The 20,212-nt window shown below is 37.3% G+C and overlaps 1 protein-coding gene across 1 annotated transcript; it reads left to right on the top strand.

The window, feature by feature from the left end:
* The first annotated feature begins 1,601 nt into the window (after positions 1–1,601).
* Positions 1,602–19,669, top strand: Cenph (centromere protein H). The gene is made up of 9 exons (XM_015482280.2): positions 1,602–1,826; positions 5,156–5,211; positions 8,646–8,694; positions 9,079–9,153; positions 11,253–11,309; positions 14,721–14,784; positions 15,733–15,784; positions 18,108–18,271; positions 18,904–19,669. Exons 1-9 carry the CDS (start codon positions 1,702–1,704, stop codon positions 18,994–18,996), a joined length of 735 nt encoding a protein of 244 aa, XP_015337766.1. The 5' UTR covers positions 1,602–1,701; the 3' UTR covers positions 18,997–19,669.
* The last annotated feature ends 543 nt before the right edge of the window (positions 19,670–20,212 follow it).

The following is a 20,212-nucleotide window of genomic DNA, read 5'->3' as shown; positions in this document are numbered from 1 at the left end:
GAACCCAGAAGCACTCTACCACTTAGCAACATTCATAATTCTTTTGTTTCTTGTAATACAAGATCTTGCTAAATTTCCTAGGCTGGCCTCAGGCAGATTCTCCTGCCTCAGGCTCCCAAATATCTGGGATTACATCCTGTAGGATCACATTTTTATAAAACAAAGTTAATTAAAGGAAACAGAATGTTCCATGAGTTTGGGGGTAGGATTAGCAAGCCTAATGCCTTCTTTTACATCCTACTATGCCTTTTTTTTTTTTATGTGGTGCTGAGGATCAAACCCAGCACCCCGCTCATGCCAGACGAGCGAGCTACTGCTTGAGCCACATCCCCAGCCCCCTATTACGCATTTTGAATTTTCAGTTCAAAAGCCAAGGAAATTAATACCAGGAGCTTTATTAGATATAGGAGGGAAAGTACTGTGTGGTCAAGTTTAACTGGGAACTGCTGTAGCTATAAGAATTCTCAACTCTTTTTTCGCTTTCCACATATTTTATTGGTGCATTATTGTACACAGTGATGGAATGTGTTGTTACATATTCGTACATAAACGCAATTTATATAACTATAAATAAGCCAATACCTACCATTCCTCAGCACTTCCCCCTGCCATTCTGAGTGGTGAGAGATGAAATCTCAATGTAGTTTTGATTTGTTTTTTTCCCAATTGTTAGTGATGTTGAACATTTTTTTAATATCTGGCCCCCTTTTCGAAGAGGTTTTGTGCTTTTGCATCAGGGACAAATGTGCCTTACACGACTACAGCGAAAAACTACAAATCATTTATGTATGGCCAGCATTTTCTTCAGCTTCATGGCTCAACTGTAACCTGCCCGGTCACAGAGCAGACACTTGGGGGCACCCAATTATCAGGAGTGGTGGGAATCCTACTTGATAGCACAATGAAGTACCCATGCAAGGAATTGAAAGTGCAAGTGGCCACACTGAAAGTCTGGGGTTCATGTGCCTGCAGTGCTTTGTACTTGGGGGGTTTGGGTAACCTTAAAACTTGAACTACTCATTTCTCTGATAAACGAGGGGTATGCACCTCACGGCCTCAGATTTAAATCCTTCTAGGGGAATGGAATGCGGGTCAGTGGTGCAGCCTTGTCTCACATGCCTAGGCCTTAGGTTCGATTCCTGAGCACGATAAAAAAAAAAAAAAAAATCCAAAGCACTCTCCAAAGTTTATCTTTCCCATCCCGCTGGCCAGCTTTCCAATTCTACTGACTAGCAGTGCCGAGGTGGAGCAATGAAGAGTTATCCCCATTCCTATGTCACAGAGTCAAAGCTGACTGACCATTTAGGTCGGGTATTCTTTTCCCCGCTTCCATACTGCTGCTGTTCTAGGACATTGTTGATGCTAAATTCAAGTTCTTCGATTTTTTTTTTTTTTCTTTTGCGGTGCTGGAGATAGAACCAGGGTCTCGCGCACAAGAGACAAGCTCTACCACTGAGTCACACCACCAGCCCAGTTCTTTGAACTTGTAGCTCCTGGTCCATAGCGAGCTCGACTGACTGGACCAGCAGGAAATCTTAACTCTAAGTATACAGTAATCTCAGCAACCGGAGGGCGGGAGGGGGTGTGGCCCTGGGGCGGAAGAGGCGGGGCTCAAGGCTCCTTCCGGGTATCGAATTCGTGGCGGGAAAAGCGGCCCCTTCAGAACCGCATTACTTCTCCAACGGTGTCTTCGTGTCGGCAATGGAGCGGCAATTCCAAGAGCAAACTGCCGCAGAGTCGGCGGACTCCGGAGGGGCAGGCGGGCTGCCGCAGGTCGCCGGCGCCCAGGAGGCACGCAGCGACGACCGAATGACCCTGCTGCTCAGGTTGTTCCCTCCCGCCGCCTCCTCGGAGCCGAGTGGGCGCCCGGGCTCAGGGCTCCTCTCCTTTCTCCTCTGTAAGACCAGGGTTCGAAATTGGACGCGGTCACTTAATGGCTTCGTTACTCAATGCAATATTCACTTAAACTCTTTAGTGTCTTTCTTCTGCGAAAAGTAGAGAAATTGACACCCTCCTGGGAGAGATGCTAAGGGTGTTTAATTGAGACCCTCTGGAAGTGTTCAGCCCAGAGTCCTTAGGAAGCTCCTTCGGAGCTGCAACTTTCCCCACCCTTTCTCTCAGCTCACGCCCTGGGGCTCCCAATTTTTCTGGCAAGATGAGGGACAGGGGCTGGGGATGTAGCTCAAGCGGCAGCGCACTCGCCTGGCATGCGCGGGGCGCTGGGTTCGATCCTCAGCACCACATAAAAATAAAATAAAGATGTTGTGTCCACCGAAAAACTAAAAAATAAATATTAAAAACTCTCTCTCTCTCTCTCTCTCTCTCTCGAAAAAAAAAAAAAAAAAGATGAGGGACACACCCAGGCCGAATACAGGAAAGAAGATGTCCCACCCCTTTTCAAAAAAATTGTTTTTGTTGCTGCATTATAATTATATGTACTACTGGGATTCATTGTAACATGTTCATACATGCACATAACATAATTTGATAAATTTTAACTTTTTAAAATATTTTTAGTTGTAGATGCACACTTTATTTTATTTGTTTATTTTTATGTGGTGCTGAGTGAGGATCAAACCCAGTGCCTCACATAAGCTAGGCAAGCACTCTACCACTGAGCTACAGCCCCAGCCCCATCTTAACTTCTTTTAGATGAGTACCTAATAGATGGTAAACACTTGATAAATTTTGACCACGATGCTTCTAGTCTGGAGAGGTCTCCCCCAGTTCTGGTAGTGCACATGTGGATCCTTCCATTGTCCCTCCCAGTCTGCTGTTTTTGGCTTCTGGGAATGTGGGCCCAGGCCTTGTCCTGGATCTTCCGGATGTCACTGAAACCTGAGGTGCCCTAGCCATCCAGAGGCACCTCCCTGGGACTTTAAGGCCCCACCCAAGAGCCAGTAGCAGCTGCTGTCTGATGTCCTCTCTGAGAGTTCCAGTGGTCGGCTAGGGAGACTCCCAGCATGCTGGATGCCAAGAGGCTGCAGCTGTAGGCGATGTTGCCCCCAAAAAGCCAGTTGCAAGGTTTCAGATCTCGCCCACCCCTTTCTTTTATGGCCTTGACCCTTTGTAGTTCTAAAGCTTCATTTGTTATGCGTACCAAGAGGATTGGTTTGTGCTTTTCCATTAAACAGTTGGTAGGGAAGATTTGATGACAAGAGACATCAATCTTTTAAAAAAAGTGGGCTGACTAAGGCCCTGGGCCATATCCACCCTGCAGGTTTTTTTGTTTTTGTGGTGTGTGTGTGTGTGTTTGTGTGTTTGTCCTCGTCCTCTGAAACTAAGAATATTTTGTCATGCATGCCTGCAACTCAGAAGGCTAAGACAAAAGGATTGCAAATTTGAGGCCAGCCTCAGCAATTTAGGGAGGCCCTAAACAACTTAGCAAGACCCTGTCTCAATCCCTAGTACCAAAAGAAGAAGAAAAATAGAATGTTTCCCCATTTAAATGGTTGTGGGGGGCACCCTGAAGTTGTGGCTCAGTGGTAGAGGGCTTGCCTAGCACTGGGTTCAATTCTCAGCACTGCATATAAATAAAAAATTAAAGGTCCATTGACAACTAAATATATGTGTGTGTGTGTGTGTGTATATATATATATATATATATATATAAAATGGTTGGCAGGAAATCACAAGAATATTTCATAACACATGGAAATTATATGAAATTTAGATTTCAGCACTCATAAGTAAAGTTTTATTGGAACACGACTTTCCCATTACAAGGGTGAAGCTGAGCCCTTAAGACAGACCATAGGACTCCCAAAGTGTAAACTATTTGCTGAGTGGTCCTTTTTTTTTTTTTCCTGGTAGTGCTGGGGATTGAACCTAAGGCCTTGCCCATGTGCCAAGCCAGTGCTCTACCACTGGAGCTATATTCCCAGCCCTGTAGACCTTTATTCTAAATCATAACAAGGGTATTTTGCCTTAAGAATTGTTATATTTTAGCTTTACATTGCTTCAAAAGGTCTTGACTACTCAATAAATTTTACACCCTCCTTTTTAACATTCCCTCCAAAACTGGGTATAGTGGAGCACCCTTGATTTTGTTTGTTATTATTGTTTTTCTTTTATTTTTAAGCTGTGCTGGGAATAGAATCCAGGGCCTCCTGCGTGCCAGTCAAGCACTCTACCATTGAGCCACATCCTGACTTAGTGGAACATCCTTATAATCCCATCTACTCTGGAGGGAGACTGAGGCAAGAGGATCAAAAATTTGAGGCAATTTAGGGAGATGCTGTATTTTGTTGAAGGACTGGGAATGTAACTCATTGGCATAGTGCTCCTAGGTTCAATCTCCAGTACTGTAAAAATTTTCTCCTGCCCACAATTAAAATAATATTACAAATGTAAGATTTTTTTTTCATTTCAGCTAAGAAAGGAATTATTCTTTCAGTGTATCTTATAGAATGCTAGTCTACTTACCTTTAAGAAATTGTTCTTTTTATTTGGAATTTTGAAACATTAGTAATTTGCCATAGAGTTTTAGGAATTTGTCAAATGTCTCTTAGCTAATTAAATAGGTCTCCAAAGTCTCAATACAGTTTCAGAATTATGCAACTATCATGCAAATGTGTTTTGTAAATACAACTTAATAACTATCATTTTGCCCATAGCTTTTCCATTTATTTTATGTTTGATTTTTGGATTAAGGAAAATAATAGAACTAAGAAACTTTTCTCTATGAATTATTTAATTGTTCATGGAATAGTATTTTTGTGTTTTTCTCTATTTTTTGAGAATGTTATAATGTTTATGTGTAAACTGATTACAGTGTTCTTAGGTTTCATCGCTATGGTCTACATTTGTGTGCGTGCATGTGTGTGTGTGTGTGTGTGTGTGTACGCAGCAGTTTTCATTAAGCCCCATTTCTGTCTAGCTTATTAAGAATAAATTTTAAAAGTAAATTTTAAACTTTTTCTCACAGATGCTGTTTTCCCCCTATATTTAATTTTGTGTCTTACTCTGAGGCCTTAAAGTTCCTTGTGCCTATTTTAAATAATATGAGGACAAACTGAAAGACTTTAATGCTGAGTTTCTTTATTTATGCTCATTTTGTTATATCAGCTTTTAGTGAAGATAAATTTGTTTATTGTATGACCATGAGTAAAACCTCAATCCATAATAGATGACTTTCTGTTTTCTTTGTTTTCAGGCTGAGAGCACAGACAAAACAACAACTCTTAGAATATAAGTCAATGGTTGATGCATGTGAGTAATTTCATTTTCAAATAAAGTTTTGGGAGTTTGATGATGAATATTACTCTAGGGAAAAGAAAATCAACTTTATAAAAATTTATTTATGTATATTCTAGTGTAGCAAAACAAGTAAACAAAGAGACATGCAAGGTAAAGTATGGTACTTATAAGGAAGGAATAATGGAATAAGAGAGAGAGAGACTACATTAGACAGGGTGCTAGGTATGTCTTCTCTGAGAAGATGGTTTTAGAGGTAATCCAAATGATGAATCCCCCTTTTCTTATAGTCCTTGTTTTCCCTGTGAGATAATTTCATTAAAACATCAGAAAATTTGGGTGGTTTAATAGTCCATACTATAAAATTACTACAATTAAAGGAGAGGACAGATTTAAAGCAGGCCACACAGGATGTTTCATTGTAATCTTTGAAAGTGGATACTTAAAGCCAAACTCAGAAAGTCAAGGGTCATATATTTTCTCTCATATGTGGAAGCTGGGGAGGAAAAAATGGGTGGGGGGGTGGAGATCTCATGAAAATCAAGGGAGATCAGTATAGTAAAGGAAAGAGACCAGGGGAAGGGAGGAGAGAAGGGAAAGGGGAAGTACTGGAGAATGATATTGGCCAAATCATATTGTTATATTGTATGCATGTACAAATATATAATGAGTCCCACCATTATGGTAATTATGATAAATTAGTAAAAATAAATGGGAAAGGTGCTGGGGCTGTAGCTCAGTGACAGAGCACTTGCCTAGCACATTTGAGGCCCTGGGTTAAATCCTCAGCACCACATAAAGATAAATAAATTAAATAAAGGTATTGTGTCCATCTACAACTACAAAAAAAAAAAAATCTTAAAAAAATAAATAAATAGGGGCCGGGGTTGTAGCTCAGTGGAAGAGTGCTTACCTAGCCTGTGTGAGGCACTGGGTTCGATTCTCAGCACCACATAAAAATAAATGAAATAAAGGTCCATTAACAACTAAAAAATATTTTTAAATAAATAAATAAATGAGAGGGAAAAAATTTAGGAAAAAAGAGAGAAAGAAGATATTTAATCCTAGCTATTTGGGAGGGTAAGGTTGGAGGACTACAAATTGAGCCCAGCCTGAGCAACATAGCAACACCCAGTATCAAAAAGAAAAACAAAGATATTATATGAAATGATTCTTGTATCATATTTTAAAAAGATGCTACATGGAAGTATATTATTGATAGAGCACATGCTTACCATTTTCAAGACCATAAGACTGATCCCCAGCACACACACAAAATTAAAAATTAAAAGTAAAAAATATTACTGACTTAATTGATTAAAGGGTTTATTTTTATTTTTACAATAAAGGCATTTATTTTAAGAGTATAAGTTGATGGATTTTGACAAACACATGCATCTGTGTAACTGCTACAATTGCGATATAAAACATTTCTCTTGTACCAAAAGACTCTCTGTGCCACTTCATGGTCAGTCCCCCCTCTAAACCCCAGTAACGATTGATCAGTTTGATTTTTCTTCTAGAATTGTGTTGTCCAGCAGAGTAGTCACTAGCACCATGTGAATGTTTTTTTGTTTGTTTGTTTGTTTGTTTTTTGGTACTGGGGATTGAACTCTGGGGCACTCAACCACTGAGCCACATTCCCAGCCCTATTTTGTATTGTGTTTATAAGAGACAGGGTCTCACAAAGTTGCTTAGGGCCTCACTAAATCACTGAAGCTGGCTTTGAACTAGCAGTCCTCCTGTCAGTGCACATGTGGGTTTTTAAGTTAATTAAAATTTGAATTTACAAGTAAATTCTTTAGTTGTACTAGTCACATATCAAATGCTCAATAGCCACATGGGGCTAGTGGCTACTCTGTTGGACATCATAGACACAAAACTTTTCCATCATCATGGAAAGTCTTTATACAAGTACCACACTGTCTTGATTGATGTAGCTTCATAGTAAGTCTTGATATCAGTTACAATATGTCCTCCAACTTGGTGGTCCTTTTTCAAAATTGTTTTGCTATTCTAGATCCTTTGGTTTTCTACATACATTTTAATATTAGTTTATTAATTTCTACCCCAAAAAAAAGAATTTTGAATAGCATTTGAATGGGATCTAAACATCAGTGTGAGAAAAACTGTTATATTAGCACTATGGTTTCTCTTAATGTATAAACATTGTGTGTCTATCCATTTGGGTAGTTAGTAGTGTTTAGTGCAGAGGTCATAGTTTTGTAAACTTATCCTTATGTTTCATGGTGTTGAATGCCATTGTTCATGATAATTTTTTAATTTGAATATCTAGTTATTGCTAATATGTAGACCTACATTTGATTTTTTTTCCAGTGCTGGGGATCAAACTAACTCGGGGCTTTGCATATGCTAGCTGAGCACTCCAGCATTAAGCTATACCCCCAGTCTCCCACACTTGATTTTTTTACATTAAATACCTTATTCATTTTTTACTCCTTTTTATTTTTATCATTCTAAAACTGGTCTGTCCAGTATGTTAACCACTAACTCTGTGCAGCTCTTGAAATGTGGCTAGTCCTCATTGAAATGGGCTATAAATGTAAAAAAAGAATGTCAAATGTTTCATTAGTAATTTTAAAGTAATTGCATGCTAAAATAAAATTTTGGTTTTATCAAGCTAAATAACTACATTAAAATTATCACTTGGGGGGCTGGGGATGTGGCTTAAGCGGTAGCGCATTCACCTGGTATGCGTGCGGCCCTGGTTTGATCCTCAGCACCACATAACAAACAAAGATGTTGTGTCCGCCGATAACTAAAAAATAAATATTAAAAAAATTCTCTCGGGGCTGGGGTTGTGGCTCAGTGGTGGAGTGCTCACCTAGCATGCATGAGGCACTGGGTTCGATCCTCAGAACCACATAAATGTAAAATAAAGATATTGTGTCCACCTAAAACTAAGAAATAAAATAAATATTTAAAAAAAAAATTCTCTTGCTCTCACTCTCTCGCTCTCTCTTTAAAAAAAAAAAAATTATCACTTGGGAATGTGGCTCAGTGGTTAAGTGCCCTGGGTTCAATCTCCAGTACCAAAAAAAAGGGGGGGAAAAATAATATCACTTGTTTCTCATTATTTTTGTAATATGAAACTTGATTTTTTTGGCGGGAGGTGGGGGGTGGAGGTGGAGGATTACTGGGAATTGAACCCAGAACATTTTACCACTGAGTTACATCCTTAGACCTTTTTCTGTTTGTTTGTTTTGAGATAAGGTTTCACTAAGTTGCTGAATGGTAGCTGATTTTTAAAATTACTTCTTTGGGGAGTGGGAGTATAGTTCAGTGGTTGAACATGTGCTTAACATTTGATCCCCAAGACCAAAAAAAATAAATAAAATTACCCTTTTGCAGTCATAGTTTATATTACATTCCTTTTGAACAGCACTGTTCTAAACTATTACTGACTTCAAAAAATTATTTATTTGTAGATGAAGAAAAAACTCCAGAACAAATCATTCAAGAAAACCAAATTGAAGCGTATGTCATATTTTAAAATTTTATTTGTGGTTTTTACTAAGAATTAATCATGTTATCCATGTTATAGAATTGTCTTTCTTTTTTCTTTTATTTATTTTTTCCAAATAACATGTCATGCATTTATCAGGAAATTGTTAATGTGGAATGAAAACTTATATGTAGATGAGTGTACACTGGCATTCCCTTTTATAAGATACTATGCAAGTAACTCAGAAAGTATCAGTTTACCACAAATCTGTAAATATGTATAGATAAGTTGAGCTTGAAGAATATTTCTATTCCAATAGAGGTGCTTTGCTTTTTTCAAAGTCTTAATTTACATACTTATTTCAATTGACTTTTTCTAATGTTGCTGAAATAATTTTGTTCGTGTTCCTTTAATAGTAAAGTTGAAGACCTAGAAAATGAAATTGAAGAGGTAAAAAATGCTCTTGAAATGAAAAATCTTGCATTAGCCAGGTAATTGTGTCTGTTTTTTTTTTTTTTTTAACCCCCCCCCCCCCACAAAAACCTTTATTTACAGTTGAAATTTTAAACACAGACAATCGTGATTCTGAATCTGAAACTTCCAGGGTCTCTTGATCAAATGGGGTCACATCACATCGGGCAGGAGAGCAAACACAAAGGCCAGTCCAGCTTCTCTGACTCAAGAATATTACTCAGAGCAAGGGACAATCTGAAATGGCAGAAAACGCAAGGTCAGCTGAGAATGGGGAGATAAGCAGCCCAAGGCAACAGAAAGGCAACATTCCATGATAAATAATGCTTCCAGCTCTCCTCTACACTTCTCCAGAATGAGGGTAAAACCAGTCCAGCTCTTTGACATCAGTCCGACCTTTAGTTCCTTATGAAATGAATGGAGTTCAAGCTTAACTGGCACCAACATATCTTGCATAATCTTTCCCTACAGGAATGTATGTCTTCAGATAATTCCAGAATGGGGGATAGTGTCTTCTATACCTCAGTCATTCAAATAGCACCTTCAGAGCTGGGGATATAACTCTGTAGCAGAACACTTACCTAGCATGAGCAAGTCCTGGGTTTTGATACTTAACGCCGATTCAGTCAGTCTGGTCTACATCTCCCCACACTATGAGATTGCCACAGGCAGCTTGGACTTACTGTTGGGGCCTGTGGAAACATTCTCAATCTTTCTCATCATGAGAGGTCCATCAATGATTTTTCTAAACACTACATGCTTCCCATCCAGCCAATCACACTTAAAGCAGGTGATAAAGAACTGACAACCAGGGCTGGGGATGTGGCTCAAGTGGTAGCGCGCTCGCCTGGCATGCGTGGGGCCCGGGTTCGATCCTCAGCACCACATACAAAGATGTTGTGTCTGCCAAATGCTAAAAAATAAATATTAAAAAAAAAAAAAAAAAAAAAGAACTGACAACCATTTATACTGGGGCCACTGTTTGCAATGGAAAGGCCTGGAGCTGAGTGCCTACCTTTAAATTTTCAGCTGCAAATGGCCCCAGATAAATACTGGCGATTCCAGTACCATCTTCATTAACAAAATCTCCACCCTGAATTACGAAGTCTTTTATAACCCTGTGGAAGGTGCTCCCTTTGTATCCTTTTGGCACCTCATGTTTTCTGTACTCTAGTGCAGAACTACCTAAAGTTTTTGGCTGTCCATATACAGCTGGATCTTCACGTGGCCAACCTCCTACAAGTGGCAGGAGATGGTGTTCATCACCAGTTCATTTGAAGCACTAATCTACAATGCACGAAGGGCTCATGGAGCTACCCCAGCTCCATGCTGCTTGGCCTCTCCCACTCCTTCTGTCTGCCTAGCTTAACCTTTCATCCTGCCCAGTCCCTCTAATTATTACATTTTTAATGTAGGCATTATGAACTGAATAAAAAATGGTTATGGGTTCAAGGTGGAAAGAATTTTTTAACAAGATTAAATGAATTAGTCAATCATTAGTTAAATGATGATTATTACAAACTTTGAACCCTGAGAGAAAAGTTACATTGTTCCTTAGTATCTTCCTTTGAAGAAGTTATGTAGGATACAGTTAATGAGGAAACTTCATTTAAGAAAATGGAAATATGAGATTAAATCTCATTTGGTGTTTGAAAGGATTACATAGATTTTTTTTTAAGCTGCTATTGCTGAGTTGATTGCCTTTTTATTATTAGCTACTTGAGTTTAAAAGTAATTTACAGCAGCATGTTTTAAAGTTTATGGTCAAACATGGTTTTGTATTTTTCTAAGTGTCCCCATTTCAGACCCACGCTGATCCCACCAAAGTGGATGGTGTAGAGAACTCATCCAGCTCAAGATGGATTCAGACTCACTTGGCCTCAGCCTCACAATGCACAACTATGTGCTACAGCCCTGTTCATCTTGGCATTATTTCATGTTTCTATTTTATTCCTCAAAGTATTTCTTTTGGAATGCTGTTTAAAAATCTACTTACATTTTACATATATCTTAAGAAAAATCCATCTTTAACTTGTGTTAAAAATCCATCTTTAACATGTGTTTTTAATGTATCATAAATGTTATCCATGTTTGATAATACAGGCTTTTTCCTTCTCAGGATGCAACTGTCAACTGCACTTAAAAAAAACCTGGAAAAAAATGACACCATGAATAGGTATGATTTTCTTCCCCTGACTATGGGTTTGGAAAGGAAGGGAATAATTAGGTAGTTTTACATACTGCTTTTAGTTTTGTGAATTTTAAAAAAATTGACTGTCAGTGTTAGCCACTTTTAACTAGGAAATTTAAAAAAGATTAAAAGATGGAATTTTTATAGGCTCTTCCTAGGATTACAAATTTTATAGTCCTGTTGACATCTTTTTCCAAATGGATTGTGGCTGTAAGAAGCAAGTTGCATACAGAAGACCTGAAAAATTTGAAGGTTTTGACAGTTAACATTTATTTAGTGTTAACTATTATCCAGGAACAATACTATCTTACTTAATCTAACAACAACTCAATGAAATAAGAAATATATTTCTCATTTTTCATTGGTAGAAGTGAGCTTATTCAGATTAAAGAGTTTGTCAAGGAAGTTAAAATAAAAACTCTGGCTGTCAAAGTCTTCTATAACCTGTTCCCAAGAATTTGGCTTCAGACCTTACCTGTGATCTTACCCCTCAAATTCTGTAAATATCTCAAGATATTTACACCTTCCATTAGCACTGAAGAAGTTCCAAGATGTATCTGAACATTTTACTGAGTGTCTTAGTTTAGACTAATTTTCATTCCTCCAATATTCTAGATAACTCTCAGATTAAAAATCCTAAAATCTGAATTTAGGTTTTCTGGACTATTGTTCCTCCATAAAAGAGAGCTTAAAACATTCTCAAGATAGTTGGTTGGGGTACAGAACAGATTCATCATATGATACTCAAAGACCACAGAAAGATCAAACAGGCCAAGACAGTGCCTTTAACATGTTTTAAAATTTATAACTATTTCAAAAAATTAACTGGAGCTGGGTGTGGTGATGCACACCTTTAATCCCAGTGACTTAGGAGGCTAAGGCAGGAAAATCACAAGTTTGAGACCAGCCTCAGCAATTTAATGAGGTCCCGAGAACTTTTTTTTTTTTTTCCATATAATTGAGGTCCCGAGAACTTAGTCTCAAAATAAAAAATTAAAAGAGCTGGGGATGTGGCTCAAGCAGTAGCGCGCTCGCCTGGCATGCGAGCGGCCCGGGTTCGATCCTCAGCACCACATACAAACAAAGATGTTGTGTCCACCGAAAACTCAAAAATAAATATTAAAAAAAAAAAAAAAGAGCTGGGGATGTGGCTCAATGATCAAGCACTCCTGAGTTTAGTTCCCAGTACAAAAACACATTAACTGGAACACCATTAGTTTGAACATCTCTAGCACCTAGGGCTCTAGTGCTTTGGGTTTTTTTATGTAAGCAAACAAAAGCCCAATGTAAACAGTGAAAGAAAATACTTACTCTCTCAGAAACCACTAAATAACCTTTAACTAGAGACTTTTTTTTTTTTAAGTTGTCAATGGACCTTTATTTTTTTATTTATATATATGTGGTGCTGAGAATCGAACCCAGTGCCTCACACATGCTAGGCAAGTGTTCTACCACTGAGCCACAATCCCAGGCTGTAACTAGAGACTTTTGACTTTGACCAACCAAATGTATTTTCTTTGATTTGCTTTGGTGAACACTGACATTTCCTCCGCTTGTTGTAACTAATGTAAAAATGAGTTCACCTTTCCCAGGTCATGCAAAGGTTCTCCTTTTTGAGCTCTCTAAGTTTCTTAGTGTTTTACCCACCTTTCTGACTATCAGAATAATTGGAATTGTCACAGTAATCACATTGCTAGTCATAGCCCAATCCTACTGTCACTGTCTTTGAAAGTGGGAGTTGAAGAGTCCATATTTAACAAGCCTCCCAAGTGACTGTGGCATTTTGAAGCATGAGAACCACTGCTTTGTCCAGTCTTATTCCACACCTTTTATTCCAGCCATACCAAACTACCTGATCTAGGTACTTATTGCACATTTTTTAAGATTCAAGGATTTCCCTTCTTTGTCATTTGCATAACTCTGGTTCATATTTACTACTGCTATATACTATGGTTGTAGATTTATGTTTCTCCCCCACTGGGTTCTTTCCTCTTTGAAAATACATACTGTGTTTTGTTTTATTTTACATCCTGGTGTATGGCACTGTTCTTCCCAAGTAGTAAGCACTCAGAAACATTTTTTGAAGAAACAGGAATTGAAAGTAACTTATTGCCAGGCACTGTGGCACACGCCTGTAATCCTGTGGCTCTGGAGACTGAGACAGGAGGATCAAGCGTTCAAAGCCAGACTCAAAAATAGCGAGGCACTGAGCAACTCAGTGAGACCCTGTCTCTAAATAAAATACAATATCGGGCTGGGGATGTGGCTCAGTGGTCGAGTGCCCCTGAGTTCAACCCCTAGTACTCAAAAAAAAATAAGATAAAAATAATTCTAGTTACTTCCCAAAGGCCCCAATCTCCAAACACTGTTATTAAGTTTCTAATAGGCTCTGGGTGAGGTGGCTTATGCCTATAGTCCAGAGACTGGAGGCTGAGGCAGGGGGATCACAAGTTCAAAGTCAGCAATTTAGCAAAGCCCTAAGCAATTTAGTGAAACCCCATCTTAAAATAAAAAATAAGAAAAAGGGCTGGTGATGTGGGTCAGTGGTTAAGTGCCTTTGGGTTGAATCCCTAGTACCAAAAAAAGAAAAAAAAGTTTCTAAACAGTGAACCTTTATAAATTACATTGAAACTATGGCCCTAAGAGCTGGAGATGTAGTTCAGTTGTAGAGCATTTGCCAAGCATGCTGGAACCTTGGAACCATTGAACCTTGTTCAATACCAGTACCACAAAAAACAGCAAACCAAAAAACTGTAGCAGTATTCTACATTATACTTTAATGGTGAATACATATCATCACACATTTGTCAAAACACATTTAAAAGCCCAAATGAACTTTCACATCAACTATGGACTTTAGTTAAAGATGAGGTATCAGTGCAGTTTTATTAATTGTGACAAATGCACCACCTGGTGGTGGGGAGGCTGAGTATGTGTGGGGACAGAGTATGCAAAGTATAAGTCTTTTTCTTCCTAAATATGGAATATTTAGAAATATTCATTCTTTTTTTAAATTTTTTTTTTAGAGAATTTTAATATTTATTTTTTGTAGTTTTCGGCAGACACAACATCTTTGTTTGTATGAGGTGTTGAGGATCGAACCCAGGCCTCATGCATGGCAGGCGAGCACGCTACTGCTTGAGCCACATCCCCAGCCCTAGAAATATTCATTCTTTAATTCAATATTCTTTCTTATCTGGGACCACAGTTTTTTCTAGGGAACGCATCCATAATTTTAAGAAATTTACATCAAACTTTTCCAGATTTGTAAGTAATGGCTTTCTACTAAGGAGTAGGGGGTTCAATAAAAGTAAATATACACTAATTGATGCCTTCATTAATGAGATATATTTATTATTTTTAGTTAAATATAATCATATTTTTATTCCTTTGCAGTGTGCTCATGGATAACATGAAACACATATTAAAGCTGAATAAGTTAATAATGAAATCACAGCAGGTAAACTTGCACATTGGGCTACTATGCATTCTCATGTTTTCAGAGACAATTTTTTGCTGATAACTGTATCATATGTTTAAAAAAGATTGGGGGCTGGGATTGTGGCTCAGCAGGAGAGTGCTTGCCTAGCATGGGCGGGACCCGTGTTCCATCCTCAGCACCACATAAAAAAATAAAGGCATTGTGTTGTGTCCATCTACACCTAAAAAATAAATATTTTTTTAAAAAAAAAAAAAAAGGATTGCCCAAAGAGGGCTGGGTTATAGCTCATTGGTAGAGCACTTGCCTCACATGCGTGAGGCACTGGGTTTGATCCTTAGCACCACATAAAAATAAATAAATAAAATAAAGATATTGTGTTCATCTAAAACTAAAAAATAAAAATAATAATAATAATAAAAAAAAGATTGCCCAAAGAAAGCTGGGCTTGGTAGTGCACACTGTAATCCCAGTGGCTCAGGAGGCTGAAGCAGGAGAATCACAAGTTCAAAGCCATCCTCAGCAACTTAGCAAGGCCCTAAGCAACTTAGCAAGACCCTGTTTCTAAATAAAATATAAAAAAGGGCTGGGGATGTGGCTCAGTGGTTAAGCACCATTGGGTTTAATTAGTTTTAAAAAAAACTTTTTTTTTTTTTTTTAACATTTTTTTTTAGTTGTGGTTGGACACTTTATTTATTTATTTTTATATGGTGCTGAGGATCCAACCTAGGGCCTTGCACATGCTAGGCAAGTGCTCTACCGCTGAGCCACAACGCCAGCCCCTTTTTCATAACTCTTATTGCCAACAAATGATCAACATATAAACTACTATCTTCTCCCTTTTGTTGTATGAAGTAGAAGAATTGAAAATGGAAACTTTAGAAAACCTGGATAGATGAAATTCAATTATTTAAGTATTCTAGATTTATTCTTAAATAATATGCTTTAATCTTTTTATTTTAATAACAGGAATCTTGGGAATTAGAGGAAAAACTGCTTGATGTTAGAAAGAAGAGATTACGTATGTAGAATACTTTTTGTTGTTTTGATAGAACACATTTTTACCTGTTTTGGAAATTGATAAGGCCAGATCTCTCAGCTACTGAGAAATTTTTTAATTTTTAAAATTTTGAATGTGGAAATTTTAAAAATATGAAATATATTTGCTTATTTATTCTTGTGGTTTAGAACTTTAAATCATAAAAATTAATACATTCTCAGTGGGGGGAAATCAAATGATACAGAAAATTATAATGCAAAAGTCATGCTTCCTTCCCATGTGGTCTCAGTCTGATACATGTCATTAGAGATCTTCTTTCAGGCCCATAGAAAATAGTTATATATGCTAAGCCCAGTGGAACTTGCCTATAATCCCAGCTACTCAGGAGGCTGTGGCAGGAGGATCACAAATTCAAGGCCAGCCTGGGCAACTTTATTGAGACTCTGTCTCAAAAGAAAAAATAAAAAGGATTAGGGATAGGGGAATATAGCTCAGTGGTAGAGTACCCCAGATTCAATCCCCAGTACTGAGGGATAAAAATATATATATTATTATTTTTTTTTAGTTGTTGATGGACCTTTATTTTATTCATTTATTTATATGTGGTGCTGAGAAATGAACCCAGTACCTAACACATGCAAGGCAAATGCTCTACTGCTGAGCCATAACCCCAGCCCCCAAAATATAGATAATTTCTAAATAAACAGTTGATACATATGGTTCTATAGCCTTTCACTTAATTTATGATGACATGAGGTAGCTTTTTGCATTGAAACTATTAAAATGTTTATTTCAAAAGTAATATACATTCTCTATAGAAAATTTAGAAAAAGGTAAATATATATAGAAAAGGTTAATTTTTTTTTCCCTCAATCATCAAGAGATAATCTTTAATGCACGCCTGGGGATGTGGCTCAAGCAGTAGTGCGCTTGCCTGGCATGCGTGCGGCCCGGGTTCGATACTCAGCACCACATACAAACAAAAATGTTGTGTCTGCCGAAAATTGAAAAATAAATGTTAAAAATTCTCTCTCTCTCTCTTTAAAAATAATCTTTAATGCATATTTCTTTTTTTAAATATTTTTTTTTAGTTATAGATGGAAAAAATACCTTTATTTTATTTGTTTATTTTTATGTGGTGCTGGGGATTGAACCCAGTGTCTCACACATGCTAGGTAAGTGCTCTACCACTGAGCCACAACCCTGGCCCCAATGCATATTTTTTTTTTTTAATTGGCATCATTCTTTTTTCTACTGTAAACTTTTTTTCATTTACCATCATATAGGACTGATGTCTTATTTTTAAACATTATATAGATTTGCCTCCTAGTCGGGTATCTTGGTCATCTATTCTGATCACCCTGTTGATGTTTCATTTTCTTTTTCATTGCATTCTAACCTGCTTTTATTTCATTAATGTCAAAGATTAAGCCCTTTGAGATATACCCATTTATACTTTCAAATTGGTAGTTTAATTCTCAGAACTTTTGGGGGATATACAAAAATATTGTCTGTGATATTTGTCCCTAGAGAAGGGGATCTTATTTTTTATTTAAAATTTAGCTTATGTGTCATTTATGTAATTAAAGGGGAAAAAGTATTTGCTTTTATTTATAGGTATCGCCTGCCTATGTTGACAACCTAGAGTAAGTTCTCTTTTACATCATGCCACTTCAAATGACAGCTGTTATTGTTGTACATAAATATTTTGAACATTTCACTGAGGACATTGTTCAACAAAATTAAAATATTGCTGGGCGTGATAGACCATGCCAGTAATCCCAACTACTTTAGAGGCTGAAGCAGGAGGATCACAAATTCCAGGTCGCCCTGGGTAATTTATTCAACCCCTGTCTCAAAATAAAAGTAAAAAATGTACAGGTACCAGACAAGGTGGCACACACCTATAATCCTCGTAATTTGCGAGGGTGAGGCAGGAGGATCACAAGTTCAAGGCCAGCCTCAGCAATTTAGCAAGACCCTGTCTTAAAATAAAAAGAGCTGGGAATGTGACTTAGTAGTTAAGCACCCTGGGCTCAATCCCCCACCCAAAAAAGGGTAGGGGATAGTGGACGTAGCTCAGTTGTAGAGATTACTTTCCTAGCATGCAAGAGGACCTGAGCTCAATCCCCAGTACTGCCAAAAAAAACTAATTTAAAATACTGTTATTTTGTACCAGTGAAGTCATTTTCAGATCAAAATAGAACTGTAGCCTAAAATGCTGTTTATTAAAATTTTTCTTTTGTGTAGAATAACAAGGAAATATTCTACTTCATAATTTCTGAGATCTTTGTTTATAGAATCGTCATCATATATAGTATGTTGTTTTGTTTTTACCTAATAGAATTAAAACAAGCTTCAGAAAGTAAGCTTTTAGAAATACAGACAGAAAAGAACAAGCAGAAAGAAGATCTGGACAATGTGGAAAATTCAGACAAGATAAAGGCCATGCAAAAAAACCTACAGAAAGAGATACAAATTACTACAGTTATTCAACATGTGTTCCAGGTAACATTTATATAAATTAGGAGAGAAGGTGTAAATAATATTTTTATAGTGTTGGCTTATTTTATTTAGTTTTTGATCCTAATAAATAATTCAGTACTAGGGCTGAGGATGGTCAATAACTCTGGATCATTGAGCCATAGTTTTTCAAAGAAAAACAACCAGAATTTTTATTGAATATGATCCTAATCATGCCTCTTATCTACCACAAAAATATTGTTAACTTTTTAGAGAGTCTTGAAACATTTCAAGGGCTGAGAACTAGGTCTTTTATCTCTTTTGAAAATAAGGCTAATTACTTATGGGTAAGTTATTGCCTTTCACCATACTGGTACAAAATGAACTCTGAACCACATCCGAGGTCTTTTTCCTCCAGTCTAGGATAGCATTACAAGTATCCTTAACAAGTAAAAGCTTATGCATTGTAATTTTTGTCTAGCATTATAGGAATCAAGGCAGCCCTACTGAAGATAGGAATAAAGACACAAGAATGTACTACCATTTTTCCTCATGATCACAGAGCTATATACCAAATAATGTTCAATAGATAAGATAGTGAAAAGATTTTTTTTAAATTTTATTAAATGTTTAAAAGTACCTATAACTTTAAAAAAAATTTTTTTTTCTTATTATAGAACCTCATTTTAGGAAGTAAAGCTAACTGGGCAGAGGATTCTGCCCTCAAGGAAACTGTTCTACAACTTGAGAAGAATCTCACCATGATCTAATAAAAAATCTGTTTTGGCAGATTTCAAGTGAAATATATTTCAGTGTTTTTTAAACCATTCTAATGCTGCAATTTTTTGGCTTGAATTAACCCTATATTATGGAATCTGTTTTATATGTGATTATTAAAGTGACAGACATATTCTTTTTTTTAAAATATTTATTTTTAGTTATAACAATATCTTGATTTTATTTTTATGTGATGCTGAGGATCAAACCCAGTGCCTCATGCATGGTAGGCGAGCACTCTACCTCTGAGCCACAATCCCAGCCTGTGACAGACATATTCTAAAGGTGTCCAAAAATCTTAGCTTTGGGAGAGAAGACATTTGGTCCAATTTCTGTTTAATGTGGACATTTTCAACATTCTTGATAGTCCCACTTCTTATTTGGAATACTTAGGTTCATTTATACATGTAGTTTTTGGTTTTGTTACCATGTTAAGGATGGAACCCGAGGTCTCACACAGGCCCGGCAAGTATTCTACCTCTGAGCCACAACCCCAAGTCATATGCATTTGTTTATCAACCAAAATAGTAGAAAAATGTGTAAGTGTCAACAGTTGTGATTATTTGTAGTAGGATTTTTTTTTTAAGACTTGACTCCTTCTGGGCTGGGGTTGTAGCTCAATAGTAGAGCGTTTGCTTCACACACGTGAGGCCCTGGGTTGGATCCTCTGCCCCACATAAAAATAAAGACATTGTGACAATCTACAACTAAAAAAAAAAAAAAGACTTGGGGATGGGGTTGTGGCTCAGTGGTAGAGTGCTCGCCTAGCATGCATGAGTCACTGGGTTCGATTCTCAACACCACATAAATGTAAAATAAAGATATTGTGTCCACCACAAACTTAAGAATAAATATTTTTAAAAAAAGACTTGACTCTTTCATTTATTATTATTTGTTTGTTTTTGGTGGTGCTGGGGATTAAACCCAGGACCTTGTGCATGCTAGGCAAGCACTCTAGCAACCTGAGTTATCCCCAGCCCTGTAGTAGGATTTTTTAAAAAATATTTTTGGTTGTAGATGGACACAATACCTTTATTTTATTTATTTATGTGGTGGTGCTGAGGATTGAACCCAGTGCCCCACACACGTGAGGCAAGCACTCTACCACTGAGCTACAACCCCAACCCATGTAGATTTTGATTGTCCTATCTCCCTCTCTTCCCCGACTTCTCTCCTTTTTTTTTTTTTTTTTTTTTTTTTTTTTTTTTT

The sequence above is a fragment of the Marmota marmota genome, unplaced genomic scaffold (genome assembly GCF_001458135.2).
Source record: "Marmota marmota marmota unplaced genomic scaffold, marMar, whole genome shotgun sequence".
NCBI lineage: Eukaryota > Metazoa > Chordata > Mammalia > Rodentia > Sciuridae > Marmota > Marmota marmota.
The sequence above is the reverse complement of the archived record's forward strand: the minus strand, read 5'-3'. Positions and strand labels throughout refer to the sequence as shown.